This window comes from Bufo gargarizans, chromosome 5 (assembly GCF_014858855.1).
Source record: "Bufo gargarizans isolate SCDJY-AF-19 chromosome 5, ASM1485885v1, whole genome shotgun sequence".
NCBI lineage: Eukaryota > Metazoa > Chordata > Amphibia > Anura > Bufonidae > Bufo > Bufo gargarizans.
The window spans coordinates 120,633,586-120,661,233 of NC_058084.1; the positions used below are offsets into that span (position 1 = coordinate 120,633,586).

The 27,648-nt window shown below is 43.2% G+C and overlaps 1 protein-coding gene across 3 annotated transcripts in view; it reads right to left on the bottom strand.

Annotated features, from left to right (window-relative positions):
- SPIDR (scaffold protein involved in DNA repair) overlaps window positions 1-13,611 on the bottom strand; it is a 451,973-nt gene extending 438,362 nt beyond the window's left edge. For all 3 annotated transcript variants that reach the window (XM_044294548.1, XM_044294549.1, XM_044294546.1), the window contains exon 1: window positions 13,478-13,611. In XM_044294548.1, the coding sequence (XP_044150483.1) occupies window positions 13,478-13,492 (15 nt within the window). In that variant the 5' untranslated portion in view covers window positions 13,493-13,611. The remainder of the gene's footprint in view (window positions 1-13,477) is intronic.
- Window positions 13,612-27,648: the final 14,037 nt, after the last annotated feature.

The following is a 27,648-nucleotide window of genomic DNA, read 5'->3' on the forward strand; positions in this document are numbered from 1 at the left end:
CTCCCTCCACCTGTGCTGCTGCTGCCGCTGCCAATGAAGAGACAGATAAGAAGAGAAGGGGAGGGGCTGTGGCCACCGCGCCACCAATGATGTTAACTAACTCATTCATTCAAATTGAACAGGAGGCGGGAGCTGGCTGCAGAATCACATAGCCGGCTCCCGACCTCTATGAGCTGTAGCTGCGATCCGCGGTAGTTAACTCCTCAGGTGCCGCAGATCGCAGCTACCACTTATAGAGGTCGGGAGCCAGCTATGTGATTCTGCAGCCAGCTCCCGCCTCCTGCATATGAATAAATGAGAGATTTATCTTCATTGGTGGCGCAGTGCGCCCCCCACCCCCACATTAAAAACATTGGTTGGGAAGTGAGCTCCCCACTCCCACCCCAGTATTAAACACATTGGTGGCACAGTGTGCCACCCCACTTAAGCCCCCCCCAGTATTAATCATTGGTCGCAGTGGCCACAGGGTCCCCTCTCCCCTCCTCCTCTGATCGGAGCCCCAGCAGTGTAATCCTGGGGCTCCGATCGGTTACCATGGCAGCCAGGACGCTATTGAAGCCCTGGATGCCATGGTAAGCTCCATGCTGCTGTGCGCACAAAGCACAGAGCAGCAGGGACAGTGTGAGCTCCTATTCACCCTGATAGAGATCTATCAGGGTGAATAGGACAAGGGTTCTAGTCCCTAAGGGGGCTAAAAGTTAGTTAAAAAAAAAAAAAAAAAAAAATATATATATATTAGCAGCTCAGCACTGTATTGAATGAACATGCCTGATACAACTGAACGGGACCCCCCCGATATATTTTCCTACACTAAGCAGGATGAGGAGAGGATCCTCCATGACCTGGTGAGTGACTGCACATTCCTATCCACACCGTCTGTCACTGAGCTTAAGAAGGGCTATGAAGCTGATGGGAAACGATTGGCATCAATGGAGCTGCATTTGGCGACCCTAGCTGAATACTACAGGTCCCACAGAATCCCAAGGGGTATGCGCTCCCAACTCAAGCCGAGTTTGTTCCCAGCTGATAGCACATTTGCTCATAAATTCACACAAATTTCCAACAAGTATGCCTTGGATGTGATATTGTTAAATCTTGAGTTCCTACAATTCGAATTAGGAGCGACACGTGAACAGCTTGAGAAAGCTGATGTCAAATTGAAAAGTGTTCTCCCCATGCAGGACTATGATACCTACCTCACTAATTGCTCTGCCTACTTAGAGAAATATAAGAGAGAGCAAGAAATGATCAAAAGACGCAAATGGTTGCGAGATGAGGAAGACTACAAACGGGGTAATGTGTATACATGGCAAGAACAGAGAAATCAGAGACGACCACTATCTCATGGTAATGCTCCTAATAATAAAAGAAACAGCAACTATTCCAACCAGAGGATAACATCTACCACAGAAATGGGACCCACGCAGATGGAACAACGACATGATGATCGTTTTTTAGGCCCCGCTCCAGATCCAAAAGGACCAGACGTGGGGGACAAAGGCAATACCGATGGAGAAAAAGAACAACGTGTAGTAAAGAACAGGCCCACGAGGAAGAAAAATCAGTGGTGGTAAATATATCCTCCCATGTCTTGACAGTTGCAGAGACTGATCTTTTATCTAAAGGTCTATCATATTGCCCCTCAGTGGGTATAGACTGGTTTCAGCTTGAAGTCGATCTACAAAATTTTTTTAGGAATATTAAGTTGAAAGTTTGGTTTGCTGATAGACATATGGCCGATGTGAATGATGTAAGGGGTTGTGAACTTTCACTTCATGGTGTTGGTCTGCACGTGAAGGGCAATTTCACGCCACAGATTAAATGTCCAGCTATTGACACGTATATCAATGCTGTAAGAGTTGAGATTGAGGAGCTGAAGAAGACCTCACAAAGTGGTTTTCTGAAGCACCCCAACATGACATCTGCTGAGATACAGGCGTTGGATGAACTATGCAACAACGGGTCCCTCACTGTGAAACCCGCAGACAAGGGGGGAGCCGTTGTTGTAATGGACACCACCTGGTATATCTCAGAGATACAGAGACAATTGGGGGATACCCTTGTGTATAGACGTCTCAATCACGACCCAAAATTTGAGGTGATCAAAATTATCACCAGATTACTGGATGATGCTAAAACAGGGGGCCTGATTGATGAGTCTCTATACAATTTTCTATTGATCACACACCCTAAGACACCATTGATATACGTGTTACCAAAAATTCATAAGAGCATGTGTAACCCACCGGGGAGACCGATAGTCTCCGGGAGGGAATCTGTATTTTCCAATTTGGCGATTTTTTTGGATAAAATCCTTCGACAATTTGCAATTTCAGCCGAGTCCTACATTCGGGACACTGGTCACTTTCTTGACAAGATTGCTGAGGTGGTCATTTCACCAATGACTATACTGGCGTCATTTGATGTGGTCAGCCTCTACACCTCTATCAATCATGATAGGGGTGTAGAGGCTGTCAGAAAGTGTCTGGTTGCAACACAATATACTGATGTATGTAAGGAGTTCATAATTGACCTGCTCGGTGTGGTGCTCAGATACAACTACTTTGCTTTCCAAAATGGCTACTATCTCCAACAGCGTGGAACCGCTATGGGGTCTAACATGGCGCCCACGTACGCCAATATCTTCATGGCCGGCCTGGAGACTGAACACGTCTATGTGTCCCACCACTTCAGCCATGTGCTGGGGTGGTGGAGATACATTGATGACGTGTTCGTCATCTGGGGGGGCAATGAAGATGAATTGGCTCAATTCCACCTATTCCTGAATAATATGGATCCAGAAATCCAGTTTACTCTGACGCACTCCACCGAGCAGGTTCAATTTTTGGACACCATGGTGATGAAACAGGACAATAGGTTGGTAACAGACCTTTACATTAAGCCGACTGATTGTAACAAACTTTTAAAGTTTGAAAGCTGCCACCCACGGCCGATGGTAAGGTCTTTGCCACGGAGTCAATTTCTTCGTATTCAACGCATAGTGAAGGATTCACCATTGAAAAATAAAAGATTAGCTGAGATGGCCGACAAGTTTCTGCATAGGGGATACCCAAGAAAATTAGTCCAAAAACATTTGGACGATTTAGATCAGAGGAGACCTGAGAAAGTGATCAATCAAGCCAGAATACCATTCATTTCCACCTATACAGAGGGCAGTGATCAGGTGGCCAAGGCCATCAGGAAGCATTGGCCTATATTACATAGTAATCTTGGTCATGTTAATGAATTTGCAATGCCCCCTCTAATGTCCTATAGGAGAACTGAGAATTTACGAGATAAATTGGTTAAAGCAGAGGTAGCGGGTGAGAAAACCACAGTCCAGACATATATAGGCCGTAAGAAATGCGGAAGCTATCCATGTCTGAATTGTGTAAATTGCAGCTATATGCTAAAGGGAGATACGTTTACGCATCCAGTTACGCACAAGGTATTTGGGATCCGACACTATTTGACCTGTGACAGTTCATTCGTCGTATACTTGTTGTTATGTCCATGTAGTCTCCTATACGTTGGGGAGACTACATGTGATGTTAAGACGAGAATGAACTATCACAGGTATTCTATCCGCCAAAAACGAAGGGACCTCCCAGTACCTAAACATTTTGTTGAGGCTGGACACAGGGAAAAGGACCTTAAGTTCAGGGTGATTGACCATATCCCCCCACTTAAAAGGGGAGGTGACAGGGAGAAAAAGTTGAAACAGCGCGAGATTATGTGGATACACAAGTTAGGTACTCTTAGGCCCGCAGGTCTTAATGCTGAGTGCAGATGGGAATTATGTGGATAGGTAATGTGCTACTTGCTCACCAGGCGTGGGGGTGACACTATTAGTCCTGCTTGATGGGGATGATATACAACAATGCTATTTTTATAGAATGTTGTAGGAATCTACTTACACCTTTTTCTCTCTATATTTATAGATAGAGATTTGAGGAAAATAGAAGAACCTTTGTCTTACAGTTGGACCGGACCGTATATGGACTACCCCAGTGTGCAAGCTTGATGGTGACCATAGATTGCTGTTCGGGAGGGGCTACCATGACAAGTCACAAACTGCACGTCAAGATTATCCGACCGGCAATTTTTCCAGAGGAACTGAGAGGCAATTTCTGGCCGGGAATCTGTAAGCCAGACGGCCTCTTTATCTATACTATAGTATTAGGCAGGGAGATGGGAAGGATTCCTCCCTCTATATCTGCATACTAGCTAAAGATGGCAGCAATGATGTTGACAAGGGGGAAGGCACCACTTCGGCTATATTTGCCGTTAATATGGTGATGACCCCTATTGTACTCATCGTTGCTTTTCCATCCTATGTCGGTCCCTTGATTGTGCTGAGTGACTATGTCTGGTCCCCTTCTGGGATAGTTGTCTATGTCGTCACCTAGGTTACTAACACGCCCCCCAGACGCCTGGTAATGCGATCCGGATGGGTGTCTGCCTTTGCCCTGCCCCCTGTGGCCGCTCCGTCAGCGATGCGTTCCACTGGGCGATGTTGCGTTCCAGGGAGCGTGCGTGATGACGCGGCCATATGGGGAGGGTGACGCATGACGCTCGTCGCGGCGCATGCGCCTGACAGACGGGGAGACGCTGAAGCAGGCACACTGGGCTACGCCATGACGGTTGGTCTCACCGATTTTAATAATAAGATACAGCTGTATAATGATTTTAACTCTTTATGGTTAGTACACTTGTGACCACCTAGGAGATAGTGAACACTGGATGTAATATTTTGAGTATTGATGTCTGTACATCGCATTTATGATATGCGACACATATGATGTATGACCCACTTTGATTATTATGTGAAATACGCTGTACGATGGTTTTATTATGTGATATAAATAAGATTTGCACTTGTATAGTCATGTGACAATATAGTGTTGGATGGTCATGTGACTTAATTGTCTACACTGGTTTTCATTAATTGCACTGATTTTGTAATGAATTGTGGGTATATAGAGCCCACATTTTAGCATTGTTGTAGCTTGACAAAGGCCTCAGAGAGAAGGCCGAAACGTTGCTGGGAATAAAGTTTGGGGTCGTCACCCTATCACCCATGACTGGAAGTGCTGCCTCTTCATTTGGTGAATATACATGTTGGAGGACAAGCCAGCCTCTCTGAGGAATATTGCACCCAGCGCACAACGTCTGACTGTGCTGCTGCATCATCTGTTGTATTATATATATATATATATATATATATATATATATATATATATATATATATATATTAAAGTATAAATGAAAAAGAAAGATTAACAAAAAATAAAAAATACCTACACATTAACAATAAACATATTCATTTTCAGCAGATGTGTAGGATTTTTTATTTTTTTTCAAAAATGATAATTCACAGAATATCGGTATAAATTATCGGCTATCGGCCTGAAAGTTCACTAATTATCGGTATCGGCCCTAAAAAAAAAAATCAATATCGGTCGATCCCTATTGCGGGAACAAATGAGTACCCAAATTACGGACTTGTGAATGGACCCTAAGTCTCATGCACACAGCCGTAGCCGTTTTTGCGGTCTGCAAATTGCAAAGTATATATATTTATATAAACGTTATGTGGCAGAGAGCCCCCCTTAGGCACTGGGTATGCCCCATGCCACACACATATGAAGACAGACACGTCTGGATAAGTAAAGGGAACTAGGCTGTTCCTAGTTAATGGTATGATCACAAAGGGGTGATAAACGTGTGTCAGAGAACCCCATCATCAGCATGCCACTAAAGGCTACCTTAATATACTGGAATATATTAGAACTTTTATTTTATTTTATACTCTATTAGGCCATACGGACATTATAGAAAGGGGGGATGATCTCACAACCAAAACCTTCCTTCTATGAGGCTACGGCTACACAGTGACATTTCATGTAATGTATTGCAATGATGTCACAATGTAACATGCTGCTACTGCGATGTCACAGTAGCAAAAAAAACAATCCGACTTGAATGGAGTTTTTGCAACTGTCGTGTTCCAGTCGAAGCATGTTACATTGTGACATCATAAAAATACATTACATGAAACGTTGCCGTGTAGCCCAAACCCTAGTCAGAGAGGAGAAACAGCAGCTCTCGCAAACCTGTCATTCATGTCTTAGGGTAAGTTCACACATCAAGTCATTTTTTGAAGATAATTCCACATTTTAAAAAATCAGCTTGTGCTTCATGTGGATTTCAGTATGGATTTCAGTGCAAAATTTTGTGCTTTTCAGTGACAAATCCATGTTATTTCTGCAAAAGTGCATGCTAAGGAGCCGTTCACGTGGCAGATTTTGCCCCTGAATTTTGGCCCAGTGGTGTCTGCTGCAAAAGGGTCCACGGCATCTGAAGTGAACTGCAGAACAAACCTCTTCAGCGTCAAAATCCGCCTTGTGAACGGGCCCTAAGGATCTGAAAATCCCCAGCATGCCGTGCACTCACAGTAGATATTTTATCCTGTGATTGAATGGGGTTTGATAAATATACTGCATTGTACTTTGTTGCAGAATTTCAGTGCAGATTCCCACAAGTGACATTCTGGAACAAATACATGATACATAAACTTATCTTTAGGGGGCATTCACATGTCCGTATTTTCGATCCACATCCGATCTGCATTTTTTTAGGTGGACCCATTCATTTTAATGGGGCCACAAAAGATGTGGACAGCACACCATTCCTCTGCAGGAACAGCCGGCCAGACTATTTTAGTGCTAGTGTGAAACTAGCCTAAAAGAGACAAAACTAAAGAAACTTGCATTAGTAATTGCAGCAAAAGGTGGCTCCACAAAGTACTGACTTTCAGGGGGTACCATACTAAATGTAATTTTTTTTTTTTTGTGGCTCAATTATTGTTTGTGTTAGAGTAAAAAATAGGTACTGTATTTTTCGCTTAATTCCCCTACCAAAAGTGGAGAAAAATGGCAGTATGTCTTATAAAGCGAATACTAGTGAAGCACTCACTAGTATGCATGAGGTGCGGGAAATGCAGTGACCGCCGGGGGCGTCCTGCACTGTCCTGACTATGTGCAGCGTCAGTGTCACGGGTAATGGGTAGGGGATCACACCAGATAACAAACAAAAATAATTGACCGGAGTCTAGGCCTCAAAGCTAAGGGAGAGGGATGGTGAACTCCTAGGAATCCCTAGACCTCTCCCTGACTCCTGCCAGTATGAGTAGACCCTGAAGGTGGAAATACTCATACACTGGTAGCTTAGCCCTGGAGATCCAGGAAGGCCCTAGGAGTGGTGGCAGGGAATGAGACTACTGGTTCCTCCCCAGATAAAGGAACCAGCGTCTCCCTGAGGCCTAGACAACAACACACACACAAGCGAACAACAAAATGCAAAACAAAATGCACTTAGCTTAAAGAAGAATGGAGGAGCAGGAGATCCAAAGGAACAACACACCAGCTAAACCAACTCCAGCGGGAAATATCAACCACATGGTAAGCAGTGCGAGTCAGAACTAAATAGAGCCTCAGTAATGACCACAAGCTGCACCTGACAAGAGGTGTGCTCATTACCAAACAACACTGCAAGATAAAAACAGAGACTGTCAGATACCCTCACGTGCCGCCAGTCTCTCAGATCTTCTCGCCTCTGGCATGGGAGGGACAGTGACAGTCAGGATGTAATGCACGTACTATGGGCACATTTATTAAAGGGGTTATCTAAGTTCTCCAACAGCCCCCACATGTGCCGGGCCCCGCCACCAACAATGCTAGGGAGGCTCGTCCCCGTTCCCACCTGCCATTGGCTGCTCCCCCGCCCCCCGATGTTTTCATCCATGTACAGGAAGAAGCAGCATATTATATTACCTGTGAGGGGTCCGGCACATTGGGGGGCTGTTGGAGAACCCCTTTAAGACCGGCGTTTTATAGCTGGCGGTGGATCCGCTTAAGTTATGAAGAGGTCCAGGTCTCTACATAACTTCGGCGTATCCAGCGCCGGTCTAAATGTAAGACAGCTTCCGGGCCTAAAACAGGCATAGGAAATGCTGAATGAGACAGGCCTACCGGGGAAATGTAGCAGATGATGCCTGCGCCTGAGATACGCTTAAATAAATTAATAAATGACCCCCTATGAGCTTATGCTGTATGCCGTCAGGTGACAGTGCAGCACAGACCCAGAGAAGAAAAGAGAGCAGAAAGGCCACCAGACCTGCAGAGTAGCGGTGGAGCAGGAGAGGTAAATTCATTTATTTATTTCTGATGGGGGTCTGGTCTGAAGCCTGATGAAACATATTTTTTTCTTATTTTCCTCCTCTAAAAACTTGCTTTATAGGCAGGTGTGTGTTATAAAGCAAAAAATACAGTATGTTGTAAATGAAATGGTACATCTACCCCCCCTTCCGCACCAAAAAAATCCATTTTAATTCTAGACTGTAACGCAACAAAACAGGAACCACAGAGGGACATACTTTCTCAAAGCACTGCAGGAGCACAGGGACACTGTAATTAGATACTCCCATTGTTTTTCAAACTTTCTTTGCTGGAACCCGATTGTAGCGAGAAATTCATAGAAGCAGATTTCTGAATGCACTCACATCACCTTTCTGGAGCATATACACTTCAAACAGTGTTGGAAAACATCAGGTCAGACCTGGCAGATTTAGCAACAGGACATGCCCTCGATGTTTCTGGCTCATGCCGCACTGGGGGAGAGACTGACGCCACTTACTGGGGGAGAGACTGACGCCACTTTTACACACACCATCATGGTTAGGCTACATTCACACGTCCACAAGTGTTTTGCGGTCAGCAAATTGCGATGTGGAGAGCACATAGTGTGCTGTTCACATCTTTTCTGGCCTCATTGAAAATGAATGGGTCCGCACCCATTCAGCAAAATTGCAATTCATGCGGACGTGTGAATGGACCCTTAGAGACACACAGCACGCTTGGTCAGACAACTGCAAGTCACATACGATTTTGAATTTGCAACACCCCAACACTGTAAGCAAAATCAGACACGTCACAAGGAATCCCACAAGACTCAGGCCTCATGCACAGGACCGTTTTCCGGATGAGAATAGCCAGTTCTAGTGAAGAGAAAATTGCGGGACGCACACAGACGGTATCCGTAATTTGGGAATCGTCGTGTCCTGAGGCCACACATTGAGGTCCATGCTGGCAAGTTGTAAATCACTTGCAACAAAAAGTCCAAAAGGGTTTTTTTGCATCTCAAGAGTGACAATAAGACCGCCTCCACAATCATTACTCGTGATGTCACAAAGCAACACTGCGATCATGTCACAGGACCAGTCATGGCGTTTCATATGTTGATCTTAAAGGGGTGTCCGAGTTAAAACTGATGATCGATCTTCACGATAAGGTCCCTTAAGGGAATTATACTCCGTGTGAGAGAGGGATCCTACGGTCTGGACTTCAGAAGCAAATGGTATTATAATTATTTATAATGCTGTGTGCCTCTGCTTGACCTTACTTCTACAGAATCATACTGACATAAAGCTGTCAGTATGATTCCGTTACAGAAAAGTAACACGGCATTATCAATCATGATAATACTGTGCGCTTCTGTAGTCCAGACTGCAGGATCCCTCTCTCACACACAGTGTGATTGCCGCAAGGGACCTTATCACACAGGATTGCATATAGTGGTCATTGACCTGTAGCTCCTGATAGTAATGGACATGCTGTGTTAGACAGCTGTCCACATGGTGCAGTACTGTGCGGTGGCCTTTGTTTTTGTGGTGCTGTTCTGGTGGGTTGGTGGGACCCAGTGCCATGGGTGGCATTGTCAGACAGCATGGTTGCTGTTTTGACTCCTGGGTCCCGCCGCCTACCAGGACATCACCGCTTTGTCATCGCACCGTGCTGCGCCCTTTTGTCAGAGTAGGTCCCACTCAATAGAGGCTTCCTTGACGTGGTGAGTGGGCTTATGCCTTTTGATCAAAATGTACACTAATGCCTCTTGTACAGCATGCAATACGGGGGGCTGTACACTTTTTAGGTCAAAGCCAAGCACTGTGGATGTGCGACCCAGTTCTTTTTTCTCCCCCATATAATTGTTATTTGAATCTTTCTTCTTTATTACTGGCGTCAGCACTCCTCCCATTCGGCACAGGTGGTTTTAATCACACAGGATTGCATATAGTGGTCATTGACCTGTAGCTCCTGATAGTAATGGACATGCTGTGTTAGACAGCTGTTCACATGGTGCAGTACTGTGCGGTGGCCTTTGTTTTTGTGGTGCTGTTCTGGTGGGTTGGTGGGACCCAGTGCCATGGGTGGCATTGTCAGACAGCATGGTTGCTGTTTTGACTCCTGGGTCCCGCCGCCTACCAGGACATCACCGCTTTGTCATCGCACCGTGCTGCGCCCTTTTGTCAGAGTAGGTCCCACTCAATAGAGGCTTCCTTGACGTGGTGAGTGGGCTTATGCCTTTTGATCAAAATGTACACTAATGCCTCTTGTACAGCATGCAATACGGGGGGCTGTACACTTTTTAGGTCAAAGCCAAGCACTGTGGATGTGCGACCCAGTTCTTTTTTCTCCCCCATATAAGTGATTGCCGCAAGGGACACGCTCGTGTGAAAGAGCCCTAAGTCACTAGTATCTGATCTGTGGGGGTCCGACTAAAGGCAGCCTCACTGAGGCGGTCCAGTTCATTGGTCACAGCTCAATCCCACTCAACTGAATGTCAGAGATCTGTAATACCAAGCACGGCCGCCATCTAATGGACAGCGCTCTTCTTTGTAAACTGCATGTAGGCCACAGCGCTCTGATCGGCGAGACCTCTTTTGATCTGATATGGATGACCTATCCTGAGGATAGGTCAATATCAGAATCTTGCAAAACCCCTTTATTAGAAAATCAGTTGACATAAGTGACAAAATTATTAGCTTAGCACATTGCGGGAGGCTTGTGGTCATTAGATGAGACCTCCAGCTGCGTACTGGTGTAGATGCCTGTGTAAGTTATCTTAAAGGAGTTGTCCTGCTTTAAAACAAACAATCTTCCCCTTACCCTTCCTCCTTGTCGTACCTGTGGAGGAAAGGATACTCACATGTTCCCCACCACTGGGTTCTGCCTCCCTGGTTACTAAAGAGTCTCTGTCAGCATGATCAACCCTATTAAGGCAGGCATACACCCTTGTAGGGCTCATCATTCTCATTAAGGCCTCATACACATGACCATAAGATTGCCGTGGCCACTCCACATCGCAGTTCGGACCCATTGACTTTAATAGGTCCGCAAGCCACAAGATGCAGCGAATAATAGGACATGTTCTATCTTTTGCGGTGCGGAGGCATGGATCCCAGAAGCCCCGGGGAGGCTGCTGCCAATGACTGGTTGTACCAGTGACATGTCCCCCAAGAGCCCCTTCACCACAGTGTCCAGTTAGTGGCTGCAGTGGCACATGTCACCCCCCACCTAATCCACAAGTGAACATGCAGGGACTGGAGCGTGCAAATCGAAGGAATCGGAAGCCAGCAGAAGGTAAGAATCTTTTCCTCCACAGGGGGAGGTTGCTGGTAAAAATTGCAGGACAACCTGTCAATCAACATCGGCCAAACCCCTCCCACTTTTATTTATTTATTGCCAAAGTCACACTTTTGCACAAAAGGTGGCGCCAAAAGGGCTCTTTCACACTTGCGTTCTTGTCTTCCGGCATAGAGTTCCGTCGTCGGGGCTCTATGCCGGAAGAATCCTGATCATGATTATTCCCATGCATTCTGAATGGAGTGAAATCCGTTCAGGGTGCATCAGGATGTCTTCAGTTCCGGAACGGAACGTTTTTTGGCCGGAGAAAATACCGCAGCATGCTGCGCTTTTTGCTCCAGCCAAAAATTCTGAACACTTGCCGCAAGGCCGGATCCGGAATTAATGCCCATAGAAAGGCATTGATCCGGATCCGGGCTTAAGCTAAACGTCGTTTCGGCGCATTACCGGATCCGGCGTTTAGCTTTTTCTGAATGGTTACCATGGCTGCCGGGACGCTAAAGTCCTGGCAGCCATGGTAAAGTGTAGTGGGGAGCGGGGGAGCAGTGTACTTAATGTCCGTGCGGCTCCCGGGGCACTTCAGAGTGACGTCAGGGCGCCCCAGGCGCATGGATGACGTGATCGCATGGCACGTCATCCATGCGCATGGGGCGCTCTGACGTCACTCTGGAGCGCCCCGGGAGCCGCGCGGACTGTAAGTATACCGCTCCCCCGCTCCTACTATGGCAACCAGGACTTTAATAGCGTCCTGGATGCCATAGTAACACTGAAAGCATTTTGAAGACGGATCCGTCTTCAAATGCTTTCAGTACACTTGTGTTTTTCCGGATCCGGCGTGTACCTCCGGCAAGTGGAGTACACGCCGGAACCGGACAACGCAAGTGTGAAAGAGGCCTAAGGGCTCATGCACACAAACGTATTTTCTTTACGTGCCCATTCCATTTTTTTGCAGAACCATTCACTTCAATGGGTCCGCAAAAAAAAACAGAAGTTACTCCCGATGCATTCCAAAAAAATAGAACATGTTCTATTATTGTCCGCATTACGGACAAGGATAGGACTATTCTATTAGGTGCCAGCTGTTCCGTTCTGCAAAATACGGAATGTACACGGATGTCATCCATATTTAATGCGGATCCGTTTTTTGCGGACCACAAAATATATACAATCGTGTGCATGAGCCCTAAGGACTCCTGCACACAAATATGTGCACCCCGTGGTCGTGCTGCGGCCCCCGCAAAATGCATGCCGCAATGCACAAACACCGTCCGTGGTGCAGCCACAGCGGATCGCGGACCCATTCACTTTAATGGGTCCACGATCCGGCCATTCCGCAAAAAGATAGGACATGTTCTATCTTTTTGCGGAACGGAAGTACAGGATAAAACCCCACGGAAGCACTCCATAGTAGGGTTCCGTTCCGCATCTCCGGATTTGTGGACCCATTGAAGCAAATGGGTCCACATCCGTGATGCGGAATGCACACGGAATAGTGCCTGTGTATTGCGGATTCGCAATATGGCAACGGAGCGCACGCGGTCATGTGCATGAGCCCTAAATCTGCACCATTTCTACACCAGAAAACTGACAAAGGCTGGAATAAGTTACCCCCATTGTGTAGCCTGAGCCTAATGATACAGGTCCCCCAAGGACAGAACATGTAATGCCGTCCAAATACTTAGGGTACAGAGAAGTCCAGCGCACACATACTTCAGACATTTCTTTATTTCTGGAGGGCCCCTTTATCGACTACAAGACTTCAGGACGTCAAGCCATGTTAAGGAAACGTGGGCACTTCTTTCCAGCCCTAAAACCATTCCTGTCATCGGGCCTTGTAAAGAACTTACACTACGAGAGCCGGCCAGTCATGTATGCACGGCTATACAGTACACATCACGGCGATATCCTGAGGGAAGACCTCAGACAGCTGCACTGCTCACACGGCGAGTGCAGAGGCCGGGACACGACTGCGGAAGTAACTACAAAAGCGTTACCTTCCCCTGAGGCATCGCCACCACATGAACAGCGCTGAAATAATGACACCAATATGACCCTTCCTTCCTCCCGTCGTCCCGGGTCAGCCGCAGCGCCGCCGCTCTTGATCTCTGGCGCCCATGTCCAGTATTCACTTCTGATTGGTTCCCGTCTGCTGGGAGACTCGCCAATAGGAATGGAGAAATGTAATTGGCTATGCGGCTGCGCGAACTGGAGCTGTTGTCATAACAACATTGAGACTGTCGCTTCCTTTCCCAAAGTACTTGTTGTATTTATATGTATTACGATTATTATTATTATTATTATTATTATTATTATTATTTTATTAATCTTGTTTTAGCAGTTTTGGGTGCTATGTTATTTCAGTTTGTTTTTTAGTTTTTTTTTTACTATGGAAGCCATTGGCTTCAGCGAATCAAGCTTTAAATCATAGATCCAAAGTCGATTTGTTCAAACATGTCATTTTAATGCTGCCCGGAGACCTGTCTTCGTACAGTGTTAGGCTGCTTTCACACTTGTGGAAGAGTGATCCGACAAGCAGTTCCATCGCCAGAACGTCAGGATCCGGCAATCTGCAAACAGACAGCATTTGTAGACAGATCCGGATGCGGATCCGTCTCACAAATGCGTTGCAAGAACGGATCCGTCTCTCCGTTTGTCATACAGACAAACGGATCCGTTTCAATTTTTTTTTTTTCATATTTTTACCGGTCTGCGCATTCGCAGACTGGAAGGACGGATCGGGCAATAATACATTTCAATGTAAATGAATGACGGATCCGGCAACTGATCGGGAATTTTGGACGGAGATAATACCGCAGCATGCTGATGCATTTCCTCCATCCAAAACGCTGTTCAGTGACTGAACTGAAGACATCCTGATGCATCCTGAAAGGATTTCTCTTTATTCAGAATGCATGGGGATGGAACTGATCAGTTCTTTTCCGCTATTGAGCCCCTAGGACGGAACTCAGTGCCGGAAAAGAAAAACACTAGTGTGAAAGTGCCCTTAATTTAAAATGTATTGCCGCCGTGGAGGCAAAATTCGCTTCACCTAAAGTCATGCAAGACATTGGTGAATGAATTTTGGATCCATTGCTGCATCTTTAAAAGCATTTAAAATTAGCAATACAAAGTCGGGATTGTTACCAGCTACTACCTTGGTATCAAACCTGACTTCGGATTGCTGTTTTGAAATGTTACGCGATGGGGGAATGGTTTATATTAGGTGCAGTAGCATGGATACGGTGCCATACCAAACTCATTATGTAAACACAAAACCTTATAGTGCCCACTAAAATGCCCCAGTAATAATAATGCCTCTGTAATAGGCTACATGCACAGTTCGCAAACAGATTCACAAAATACGGATACCAGCCATGTGCATGCCACATTTTCTTAATTTTCTGAACGCTGCATGGATGACATCTGTGTGCTGTCAGCATTTTTATGGACCCATAAAAATGAATGGGTCCGTGTTAGTGTTGATCGAGCACCAAAGAGTTTGGGTCGAACGCCTCGGGATGCTCGGATGCTCTACCGAGCACAATGGAAGTCAATGGGAGAACCGGAGCATTAAACCAGGCACCCCCTGCTCTGAAGAGGGGAAGGTGTCTGGTTCAAAGTAAAAGGTCAGAAATTGATGGAAACACCACCGAAATGGTTCGGGAACAGCATGTGGAGGATGTCTGAATGTATCTTGGAATCCCAGGTCGCTGTAGGGAATGATGTCCGAGTAGAATGCCACTTTTACAGACTGACAATAATACGCACCAAACCGAAGATAAAATCGATTTTAGAGGAAAAATTGTTGGGAACATTATTTCCTGCATATTTAGTTGCTATTGGTTGCTATGACGCCGTGCGCTCCCTGCTGCCGCCGCAGTACAGTAATACACTGGTATGATCTATAGGATTCCTGCTGAGAATCCTATAGATTCTCTCCCTTGTTTCTCCAGTTATAATAGTGCCAGCAGTATTAAACATGACCCCCAGTGCTGCCAGTAATGCCCCCTTTAATGCCCCCCATATTAAACATATCCCCATACTGCCCCTAGTATTAGATATTTTCCCATAATGCCCCCTCTAAAGCACAAGAGGCCAGGTAAAAAAAAAAATCTAATACTCACACAGGGCCAGTTCTACAGTGCTATCTGCAGAGAAGTCTGCGGGTCTTTAACGTCCTTGCGCAGGAGGTTGCAATGACGACATTGAGGCGCCTGTGCACTGGCACAGGCAGTCACAGTGTCATTTACCACCTGAGACCCAGGGGTTTGCGATGATATAATCTCTTTGAGACCGCCTGCATCATTCTACACCTCAAAGGCTTCCGGCCCAGTAGCCTGAGGCCTGTAAAGCTGAAAAGCAGTGTAGTTGAACCATTGTAGTTGACCCCAGGAAGGCATCTGTGGCCACCAGCTGGGTACATAAATACCTGTTGCTTAAAGCTGGGAATGTCAGAATGTTATGTAGCCAGCCAGCAGTCATGAGGAGGGCTCAGGTGGCCCATTGGGAATTTTCCCAGTAGGGTCTATGGCAAGTCCATCCCTGTCCACAGATTACCCTACACATAGCTCTATAACAGTGCCCAAGCCAAAGATTCTTGGATAAGTTTGCTCCTGTTCTGTATTTCTGTATTTTTGGCCCACACCTGGTTTTGGCTTACAATCACTGATGGCAAATCGCTGACTATCTAAGGTCGCTTTCACAAAGTCAGTGGGGGGAATTTATGCTTTCGTCATCTCCCACCTGGACTACTGCAACATCCATTTTTGTGGACTCCCATCCAGCACTCTCGCTCCCCTCCAATCTATTCTCAACTCAATAAAAAACCATCTATTCTCAACTCCGCTGCCTGGTTAATCCACCTCCCCCCTCGTTTCTCCTCTGCCTCCCCCTCTGCCAATCTCTTCACTCTCTCCCCATTGCCCATCAAATTCAGCTTTCTCATCCATCCCCACACGTAATCTCTGATCCTCACAGGACCTTCTCCTCAGTTCTCCTGTCATCTGTTCATCACACAATCGACGTGCCTCTCCCCTACTCTGGAACTCGCTGCCCCAGTACATCAGACTCACTTCCAACATCCAAACCTTCAATAGTAAACTAAAAACCCACCTCTTCAGAAAAGCCTACCACCTGCAATGAGCATGGTGACACAGCCACATGAGCAGCCTATACCCTCATCTACTGTGTTCTTCCCTTCGCTTGTAGACTGTAAGCTCTTGCGGGTAGGGTCTTCTCCCCCTCTGTACCAGTCTGTTAATAGTTTGTTTATTGTACTTTTATATTTCTGTAACCCCGTCTGGATGTACAGACCCATTGAATTAATTGCGCTTTAAATAAATAATAATAATGATGGGTGATTTCCGCCTAGCAGTGAGCCCAGTGATGTGTGTTTTGGAGGCGAGTACTATGCTAGTACCCACCTCCAAAACAGCCTCCGGCAGTGCTATAATCCACCCGTCTGTGCCGGTGACTAGGCCTAAGTCTCTGCTTAGCATAGTAATGCGAAGCCCAATACGTCACCGGCACACAACAAACAGAGCTTTGTGCAGCAAGGGGGGCATCGGAGCAAGGAAATGTTCTGATGCTCCATTCGTATGCAGTCAGGGAATAAAAAAAAGAAAAACTTATATCCAGGTTCAGCCCTGAACCCAGAGAACCCCTTTAAGGGACTTGCGACTATTTTAGTTGAAAAATAGTTGCAAGTCCCCTTTTTAACCAGCCTTTCGACAGTATTTAGTTGCACAGCTCGTTTTATGCCATGTTCGCCAGTTAGGCAGGATGAGGGATGTGCCGGGCCGGGAAATTTACTAACAATTACTTCTGGAAATAGGCGTAAATGTTGGCAAAAAAAACACGCCAGCCAGGAATGCCATAGACGTGCCTAATTTATGACGAGGCGCATGCTTCGTTGTAAATTAGACAAATCTTAGGGCAGCACAAGGGGGAAACTAAGGGCTCTTTCACACTTGCGTTGTCCGGATCCGTCGTGTACTCCATTTTCCGGAATTACACGCCAGATCCGGAAAAACACAAGTGAACTGAAAGCATTTGAAGACGGATCAGTCTTCAAATTGCGTTCAGTGTTACTATGGCAGCCAGGACGCTATTAAAGTCCTGGTTGCCATAGTAGTAGTGGGGAGCGGGGGAGCAGTATACTCACCGTCCGTGCGGCTCCCGGGGCGCTCCAGAATGACGTCAGAGCGCCCCATGCGCATGGATGACGTGTCCATGCGATCACGTCATCCATGCGCGTGGGGCACCCTGACTTCACTCTGAAGCGCCCCGAGAGCCGCACGGACGGTAAGTATACTGCTCCCCCACTCCCCACTACACTTTACCATGCAAATAGGACTTTAGCGTCCTGGCAGCCATAGTAACCATTCAGAAAAAGCTAAACGTCGGATCCGGTAATGCCTTTCAATGGGCATTAATTCCGGATCCGGCCTTGCGGCAAGTGTTCAGGATTTTTGGCCAGAGCAAAAAGCGCAGCATGCTGCGGTATTTTCTCCCGCCAAAAAACGATCCGGTCCGGAACTGAAGACATCCTGATGCATCCTGAACGAGTCTTCTACACCCTTTTTCAGTACTAGTCAGGTTGCATCAAGATCCCAATTTTTTTTTTTACGGGGTTGTTCACCCCTGAGGGCCTTTTGGGCCTACCCCTGTACATGGCCGGACCTGCGGTCAGCAGCATGCTTACCTGCTCCCCACTTCTGGGTTCCAGCTCCTTTACTTTCTCTGCCCCAACTCTCCCCCTTTAAATATCCGGTTTAACACGGGTCACATGTCTACTGCAGGCAGTCTGGAGGCAGCAGTGACATGTACCCTGTGCATCATTTCACTGGGACACTTGGGGGAACACAACATGCTCAGGCCAGTCATTGGCTGCTGCGGCCATGTGAAAAAACCATATGTTAACATGGGGAGAGTATCGGTGGGGGAGCCGGAAACCAGTGGTGCGGAGCAGGTAAGTATGCTTCTGTCCTCAGATCCGGCCACATAGGGAGTCTGACTGCAGTGCTCCCAGGTGTGAACAACCCCTTTAAGATTACGGTATGATTTCAGCTTATGTATAAGAAATGTGACATGATTTCCTTGATTTAACATGGTGTGACAGTCCTCGCAGTGTTTGTGGTTTTCTAACTTTACCAGTGTCCATGGATCATGGTTTACATTACTATCTTAGCACTGAACTGCAATTTGTAAACTACTGACTTATGAACTGCAATTTTTTATAATTTTTTTTTTTTTTAAAACCAGACACCCCTGTAAGTTTTAAGCAATAATATAGAAAACATTTTCTCATTTAAAAAAAGAGTCATGTCTCTTTAAATCCTGAGCTGCATTTGTCACCATGGTAACTGCAGTCATTAACCAACATAGGATTGCTGGATTTGGATTTGAAAAAAGTCAGTTGGCTTCAGTCAGTTATTGATCAGTGAGGAGAGAAGAGGATGCTACACGCTCAGCTCTGCTCAGTAAGGTACGGCTGTGCTCACATTGCGGAGATTTCCTTTGCTGAATGCAACAGTATTGAGACTGAACACAAAACATACTGATGTACATGGCATGTGCCACATTTATTAAATGACACTTTTTGGACTTCGGTGAGGCCTAGGGAAAAGGGTCCATGTCCTAATGGAAGGTGTGTGGATTCTTGTGGATGCAAAAATTGGGCCAAATATTGGCTCAAAGTATGTCAACCAATAGGTGGAGTAAAGTTAAATATAAGTGACTAACAATGCACCAAACGTCATCCAGCTTGAGCGACTGTGAGAAATGTGATGCATCTTGTCTACGTTCATACTGTGTACATACTGGACAGGATTAGTACATTTGCTTCATTGGCGCAGATTTATTAAAGTGGCTAAAAGAAAAACTGTCTTAGTTGCCCACAGCAACCAATCACAGCACTGCTTTCATGTTCTTACTGTACAATATGGAATGAAAGCTGTGCTGTGATTGGTTGCTATGGGCAACAAAGAGAGTTTTACCTTTAGCCAGTTAGACAAGCCGTCACCACTGGGGTTTTAGGTTTCTGTCACCAGCAATGGAGCAATGTGCAGCGTCTCTACAGAACGCTGAGGGATGTCAGGATGGGTTCATCCAGCACGGCTGTCATACACATACAGAGGCCATGACAGGAATGTGAGCAGAGCCTGATATACCCGGGTTTAATAATCACATGGCACTGATTCTGATGGACGTCTCACAGGGATTGTAAGAAACCTCATATACTGCAAATAGAGGGCGGACAGGAATAAGGAGAAGAATCACTAAACTTTCTTCTGACGTCTTCTTGTCTGCAGATTTCCCAGCAGATAACTGAATGTACGTTCTGAGGACGAGAGAGGAGCCAAAGATGCAGAGGACCGCCATAGCGTGGAGACTGGAACTGTAAGATGGGAAAGGGTTAACGGCAAGGTAAATAGGGTACATGTAATTTTGCACCATTATGGGGGTAATTTATCAAACTGGTGTAAAGTAGAACTAGCTTAGTTGCCAAGAGCAACCAATCAGATTTTACCTTTCATTTTTCACAGCTCCTTTGGAAAATGAAGGGTGAAATATGATTGGTTGCTATGGGCACCTAAGCTAGTTCTACTTTACACCAGCTTGATAAATGACCTCACTAGTTTGTATATACCTGTAATTCAGATTTCACTGAATAGAAACGTAATTGCTTCCCACTATCACCACCATTCACTGAAGGGATGCTGTGATTAAAACTAACCTTTATTAAAGTAATCACTGAAGGTATATTGGCAAATGATCCTTGCTAATGTATATAATGTATCACGGAGGGCAAGGACCTAAAACGTAACTTTTATTTATAATCACAATAAAATAAAATTACAACTTGGATAAAGCATCCTATGTGGTGCGTAGAAAGCTATCAACGGTAAACAAAGGGCGGTAAAAGGCTGAGAAACTGGGATACAGGGGATAACTATCCCTAAACTTTCCCTCCACAGCTGCTCAGCCCAGAGATACACCTTTATGGTAGGTGTACTCTGCCCGCGTACCTAGGACTGAACTGTCCTTGAAAAGACCCTATTAGAAGATGCATTCCAATTTCACAGGTCCCAACGCGTTTCCCCCTTTTAATGCAACAGAGGGTTCATCAGGGGACAATACCTAAATGGGTCAATACAGAAAAAGTGTGCGGCCTCTTAATGGACTAACAGCGCATTGTAATAGGGGCAAAAACGCACAAAAATGGAACCAGTGGTACACACACGTACTCCTAAGAGGCAGAGTTGTAACCAACAGATAGAAACAACATAAGTCACAGTCCCTTAGCATTCATACTATGCAACAGTGCAGGGACTAATATTACATGCAGCATATAGTCATGAAATGCTGAGATTGAAACAGAGGGGTTATAAACAAACCAATCAATGAGACCATAATAACAATTTCTTACCAGTCATACTGTGACACAATGCATGGGCTGATATTGCCTGCATCACTGCGTCCTGTGTTGTTTCCATTAGATACTAAGTGGGATCATACATACCAAGCCACTTGAGGTGCAAGTAGAATTAATACAAACTCTCATTCTGCCAACTTTGTGACCAGAGATGTGTTCCTGGGGCCAGATTATAGCTCCATCTGGCCCCAGGAACACTTCTCTGGTCACACAGTTGGCAGAGGGCAAAAGTGCAAAGGAATGCTACTCCCAAGATAAAATAGGAGCGCATTCACACTTGCACCCAAGGTAGGTACCTACCTTGGGTGCACTGAACCCACCAATTTTTTATGACTCAATCTGCACCACGGTGACTGCGCAGCTGGGTCTAATAGCGCTACAGCGGACCAGTGCGCGCGCCAATATTGGTCACTGAGTGGTGTATGCAGATTTAGATTCTTTGAGGGTGTTTATTTGGGGAGATTTTTCCTTTCCTTTTTAGTTATTCCTTTGTTTTAGGCCTCGTGCACACGACAGTTGTTTTTTGCGTCCGCAAGTTGTGCGTCCGCTAAAAAAAAAAACGGATGCGGCATCCGTTTTTTGGGGAGGATCCATTTTTTTCACAGATCCCATGTAATAAATGCCTATCCTTGTCCGCAAATGTGAAAAAAGCGCGGACAAGAATAGGACATGTTATATTTTTTTAACGGAGTCACAGATGCGGACAGCACACAGAGTGCTGTCCGCATCTTTTGCGGCCCCATTGAAGTGAATGGGTCCGCATCCTAGCCGCCAAAACGGCGGCTCGGATGCGGACCCAAACAACGGTCGTGTGCATGAGGCCTAAGTGTATCAGATTTTATTACATCAGAGTGAGGGCTTGGTCCAAATATAATGCTTGCATCTATATTATTAAGTGCATTATTATCTTTTTTCTGTAATTTTTATCCTTCCACAAGCTTCTCACAATAGATGCTGCCACCCCCGTGTTTCACAGTTGGCATGGTGTTCTTAGGCTTCCAAGCTTCTCCCTTTTTCCTCCAAACGTAACGATAGTCATTATGGCCAAAAAGTTCTATTTTAATTTCATCACACCACAGGACATGTCTTCAAAGATGTAGGTTTTTGTTCCTGTGTGCATTTGCAAACATTAATCTGTCTTCTTATGTTTATTTTTGAGTAATGGCTTCTTCCTGGCAGAGTGGCATTTCAGCCCATTTTGATACAGTACTCATTTAACTGTGGATATAGACACTATCTCACCAGCTTCCGCCATCATCTTCACAAGGTCTTTTGCTTTGGTACTTGGGTTGATATGCACATGTTTGACCAAAGCTCTGGGACACAGAACCCGTCTCCTTCCTGAGCTGTATGATGGCTGGACATTCCCATCTTGTTTGCACTTGCGTATAATTGTTTGTACAGATGGATGAGGGACCTTCAGGTATCTTGAAATTGCACCCAAGGTTGAGCCAGACTTGTGCAAGTCTACAATTCTCTTCCAGAAACCTTGGCTGATTTCTTTAGATTTTCCCATAATGCTACACAAAGAAGCAACGTGTTTCAGGTGTGCATTTAAATACATCCACAGGTCTGTGTCTAATTAACTCAGATGTTGCCAACTAGCCTAAGAGAAGCTTCCAAACACATGATATCATCATATGGACAGTCCAGAATTGTTTAACCCATTCTCGACATATGACGTAATAGTAAATCATGACGGCAGGTGTGTTCCCGCATTTTGACCTACTATTACGTCATGGTGATCTGGCAGGCACTGCTCCGGTTCCCGCCCAATCACTGTAGGGGCCTGGCAGTCCCTGGTAGCCGGGCCCCTGCTGTATCCCTGGTAGCCGGGCCCCTGCTGTACCTTGTACAGCGATGCCGGCGGATTAACCCCTTCTATGCCACGATCAGTGCTGTCGGTGGCAGCATAGAGAGGATTTGCGGCGGGTGAGGGAGCCCATAGAGTACCCGCGCTGCTGTGGAGGGGACCAGATGGTTGAGAAGGTAGCCCGATGCTGTGCAGAGGCTGAGCAATGCCTTGCACGGCATTGGGACCTGCCTTCTATGGGTGCCCAGGAGATCCAGCCTCAGGCTTGATCTCCTAGGCAACCTGTTAGTGTATTACTTAGTGTAATACATTAACAGACAATGCATTACAGTACAGATGTATTGTCCCCATATGTAATATATTTATATGTATGTATTGTCCCCATATGTAGTATATTTAGAGGTATGTATTGTCCCCATAGGTAATATATTTATAGGTATGTATTGTCCCCATATGTAATATGTATATATATATATATATGTACTGTCCCCATATGTAATATATTTATAGGTATATATTGTCCCCATAGGTAATATATTTATAGGTATGTATTGTCCCCATATGTAATATATTTATATGTATGTATTGTCCCCATATGTGATATATTTATAGGTATGTATTGTCCCTATATGTAATATATTTATAGGTACATACTGTCCCCATATGTAATATATTTAAAGATATGTATTCTCCCCATAGGTAATATATTTATAGGTATGTATTGCCACATATGTAATATATTTAGAGCTATGTATTGTCCCGATATGTAATATATTTATATGTACATACTGTTGCCATATGTAATATATTTATAGGTATGTATTGTCAGCACAGCGCACCTCCGTCTTAGTGTGTGGATACACCCCATCGGCTCCATATAGCGCTATTACAACCGACATACTTCCCGACTGCGGCAGTAGGTAAGCTCCTTCTCCAGATAGACAGATGCAGCTAGAGCGCTTTTGCCTATTAGATTGCGATTTATTGAAATAGTGCCAATACTTTTGTCCACCATGGCCCATAGCTCCATGAGTACCGTTACAACACACCACCTCCTGCTTTATGTATGTTGTTAACTGCTTTTTACCACTGTCTCTAAAGGCGATATAGCAAGTAGATATTATTGGATTTCTATATGCAATTAGCTGTCCTTAACTGTTATACATCATGATCGTCCTTCCAGGCTTCCTTGACTCTAGACCCATGTAGACCCTGATCACTGGGAATACCGACTTGAATTTTGTTTACACTTTTTTCTTTTTGTTTCTCCCTTTGATGTGCTCTTCTCTCTTTCTCGCACTATTTTTCGAAGTAACATGTTCCGGATTGCAATATGTTGAATCGATTTGTGGGACGTATGTGTTCCCAATTATCCTGTATCTACTATAGACATTCTGTACACCATGTGTTGGATACCCGATATGATTGTAATCATCACCCTCCCTTTTGTATTGTTTTGCCACACAGTTTGATAAAGGCCAAAGTGGCCGAAACGTCACATCACGACGCCGCATTTTCCAATAAATGAAAAATTATTTGACACAAACGCATAGTGCTGAAGTTTTCTATTTTATTTATAGGTATGTATTGTCCCCATATGTAATACATTTATATGTATGTACTGTCCCCATATGTAATATATTTATAGGTATGTATTGTCCCCATAGGTAAAATATTTATAGGTATGTATTATCCCCATAGATAATATATTTTTAGGTATGTATTGTCCCCATAGGTAATATATTTATATGTATATATTGTCCCCATATGTAATATATTTATATGTATGTACTGTCCCCTTATGTAATAAATTTAGATATACGTACTGTCCCAATATGTAAAATATTTATAGGTTTCTATTGTTTCCATAGGTAATATATTTATAGGTATGTATTGTCCCCATATGTAATATATTTTGTTATGTATTGTCCCCATATGTAATATATTTATTTGTGCATATTGTCCCCATATGTAATATATTTATAGGTACGTAATGTCCCCATATGTAATATATTTATAGATATGTATTCTCCCCATAGGAAATATATTTATAGGTATGTATTGCCCCATGTGTAATATATTAAGAGCTATGTATTGTCCCCATATGTAATAAATTTATATGTATGTACTGTCCCCCTATGTAATATATTTATAGGTATGCATTGTCCCCATAGGTAGTATGTTTATAGGTATGTATTACCCCCATATGTAATATATTTAGAGGTAGGTATTGTCCCCATATGTAATATATTTATATGTATGTATTGTCCCCATATGTAATATATTTATATGTATTTACTGTCCCCTTATGTAATATATTTATATGTACGTACTGTCCCCTTATGTAATATACTTATAGGTATGTATTGTACCCATAGGTAGTATGTTTATAGGTATGTATTACCACATATGTAATATATTTATAGTTATGTATTGCCCCATATGTAATATATTTAAAGGTATGTATTGTCCCCATAGGAAATATATTTATAGGTATGTATTGTCCCCATAGGTAATATATTTATAGGTATGTATTGTCCCCAAATGTAATATATTTATATGCATTTACTGTCCTCTTATGTAATATATTTATATATACGTACTGTCCCCATATGTAATATATTTATAGGTATGTATTGTCCCCATAGGTAATATATTTAAAGGTATGTATTGTCCCCATATGTAATATATTTTGTTATGTATTGTCCCCAAATGTAATATATTTATAGGTATGTACTGTCCCTATATGTAATATATTTATAGATATGTATTCTCCCCATAGGTAATAAATTTATAGGTTTGTATTGCCCCATATGTAATATATTTAGAGCTATGTATTGTCCCCATATGTAATATATTTATAGGTATGTATTGTCCCCATAGGTAAAATATTTATAGGTTTGTATTGTCCCCATATGTAATATAAATTGTGTTATGTATTGTTCCCATATGTAATATATTTATATGTGCATATTGTCCGACTATGTAATATATTTATAGGTATGTACTGTCCCCATATGTAATATATTTATAGATATGTATTCTCCCCATAGGAAAAATATTTATAGGTATGTATTGCACCATGTGTAATATATTAAGAGCTATGTATTGTCCACATATGTAATATATTTATATGTATATATTGTCCCCATATGTAATATATTTATATGTATGTACTGTCCCCTTATGTAATAAATTTAGATGTACGTACTGTCCCCATATGTAAAATATTCATAGTTTGTATTGTTTCCATAGGTAATATATTTATAGGTATGTATTGTCCCTATATGTAATATATTTTGTTATGTATTGTCCCCATATGTAATATATTTATATGTGCGTATTGTCCCCATATGTAATATATTTATAGATATGTATTCTCCCCATAGGAAATATATTTATAGGTATGTATTGCGCCATGTGTAATATATATTTTCCCCATATGTAATCTATTTATAGATATGTATTCTTCCCATAGGTAATATATTTATAGGTATGTATTGTCCCATATGTAATATATTTAGAACTATGTAATATCCCCATATGTAATAAATTTATATGTATGTACTGTCCCCTTATGTAATATATTTATAGGTATGTATTGTCCCCATAGGTAGTATGTTTATAGGTATGTATTAACCCATATGTATTATATTTAAAGTTATGTATTGCCCCCTATGTAATGTATTTATAGGTATGTATTATCCCCATAGGTAATATATTTATAGGTATGTATTACCCCCATATGTAATATATTTATAGGTATGTATTGTCCCCATATGTAATATTTTTATATGTATTTATTGTCCCCATATGTAATATATTTATATGTATTTACTGTCCCCTTATGTAATATATTTATATGTACGTACTGTCCCCATATGTAATATTTTTATAGGTATGTATTGTCCCCATATGTAATCTATTTATATGTATGTATTGTCTCCATATGTGATATATTTATAGATATGTATTCTTCCTATAAGTAATATATTTATAGGTATGTATTGCCCCATATGTAATATATTTATAACTATGTAATATCCCTATATGTAATATATTTATATGTATGTACTGTCCCCTTATGTAATATATTTATCGGTATGTAATGTCCCTATAGGTAGTATGTTTATAGGTATGTATTAACCCATATGTAATATATTTATAGTTATGTATCGCCCCATATGTAATATATTTATAGGTATGTATTAGCCCCATAGGTAATATATTTATAGGTATGTATTACCCCCATATGTAAAATATTTAGAGGTATGTCTTGTCCCCATATGTAATATATTTATTTGTGTGTATTGTCCCCATATGTAATTTATTTATATGTATTTACTGTCCCCTTATGTAATATTTATATGTACGTACTGTCCCCTTATGTAATATACTTATAGGTATGTATTGTCCCCATAGGTAGTATGTTTATAGGTATGTATTACACCATATGTAATATATTTATAGTTATGAATTGCCCCATATGTAATATATTTATAGGTATGTATTGTCCCCATTGTTATAATATATATAGGTATGTATTATCCCCATTTGTAATATATTTAGAGGTATGTATTGTCCCCATAGGTAATATATTTAAAGGTATGTATTGTCCCCATAGGTAATATATTTTGTTATGTATTGTCCCCAAATGTAATATATTTATAGGTACGTACTGTCCCCATTTGTAATATACCGTATTTATAGATATGTATTCTCCCCATAGGTAATACATTTATAGGTATGTATTGCCCTATATGTGATATATTTAGAGCTATGTATTGTCCCCATGTGTAATATATTTATAGGTATGTATTGTCCCCATAGGTAAAATATTTATAGGTATGTATTGTCCCCATTTGTAATATATGTATATGTATGTATTGTCCCCATATGTAATATATTTATATGTA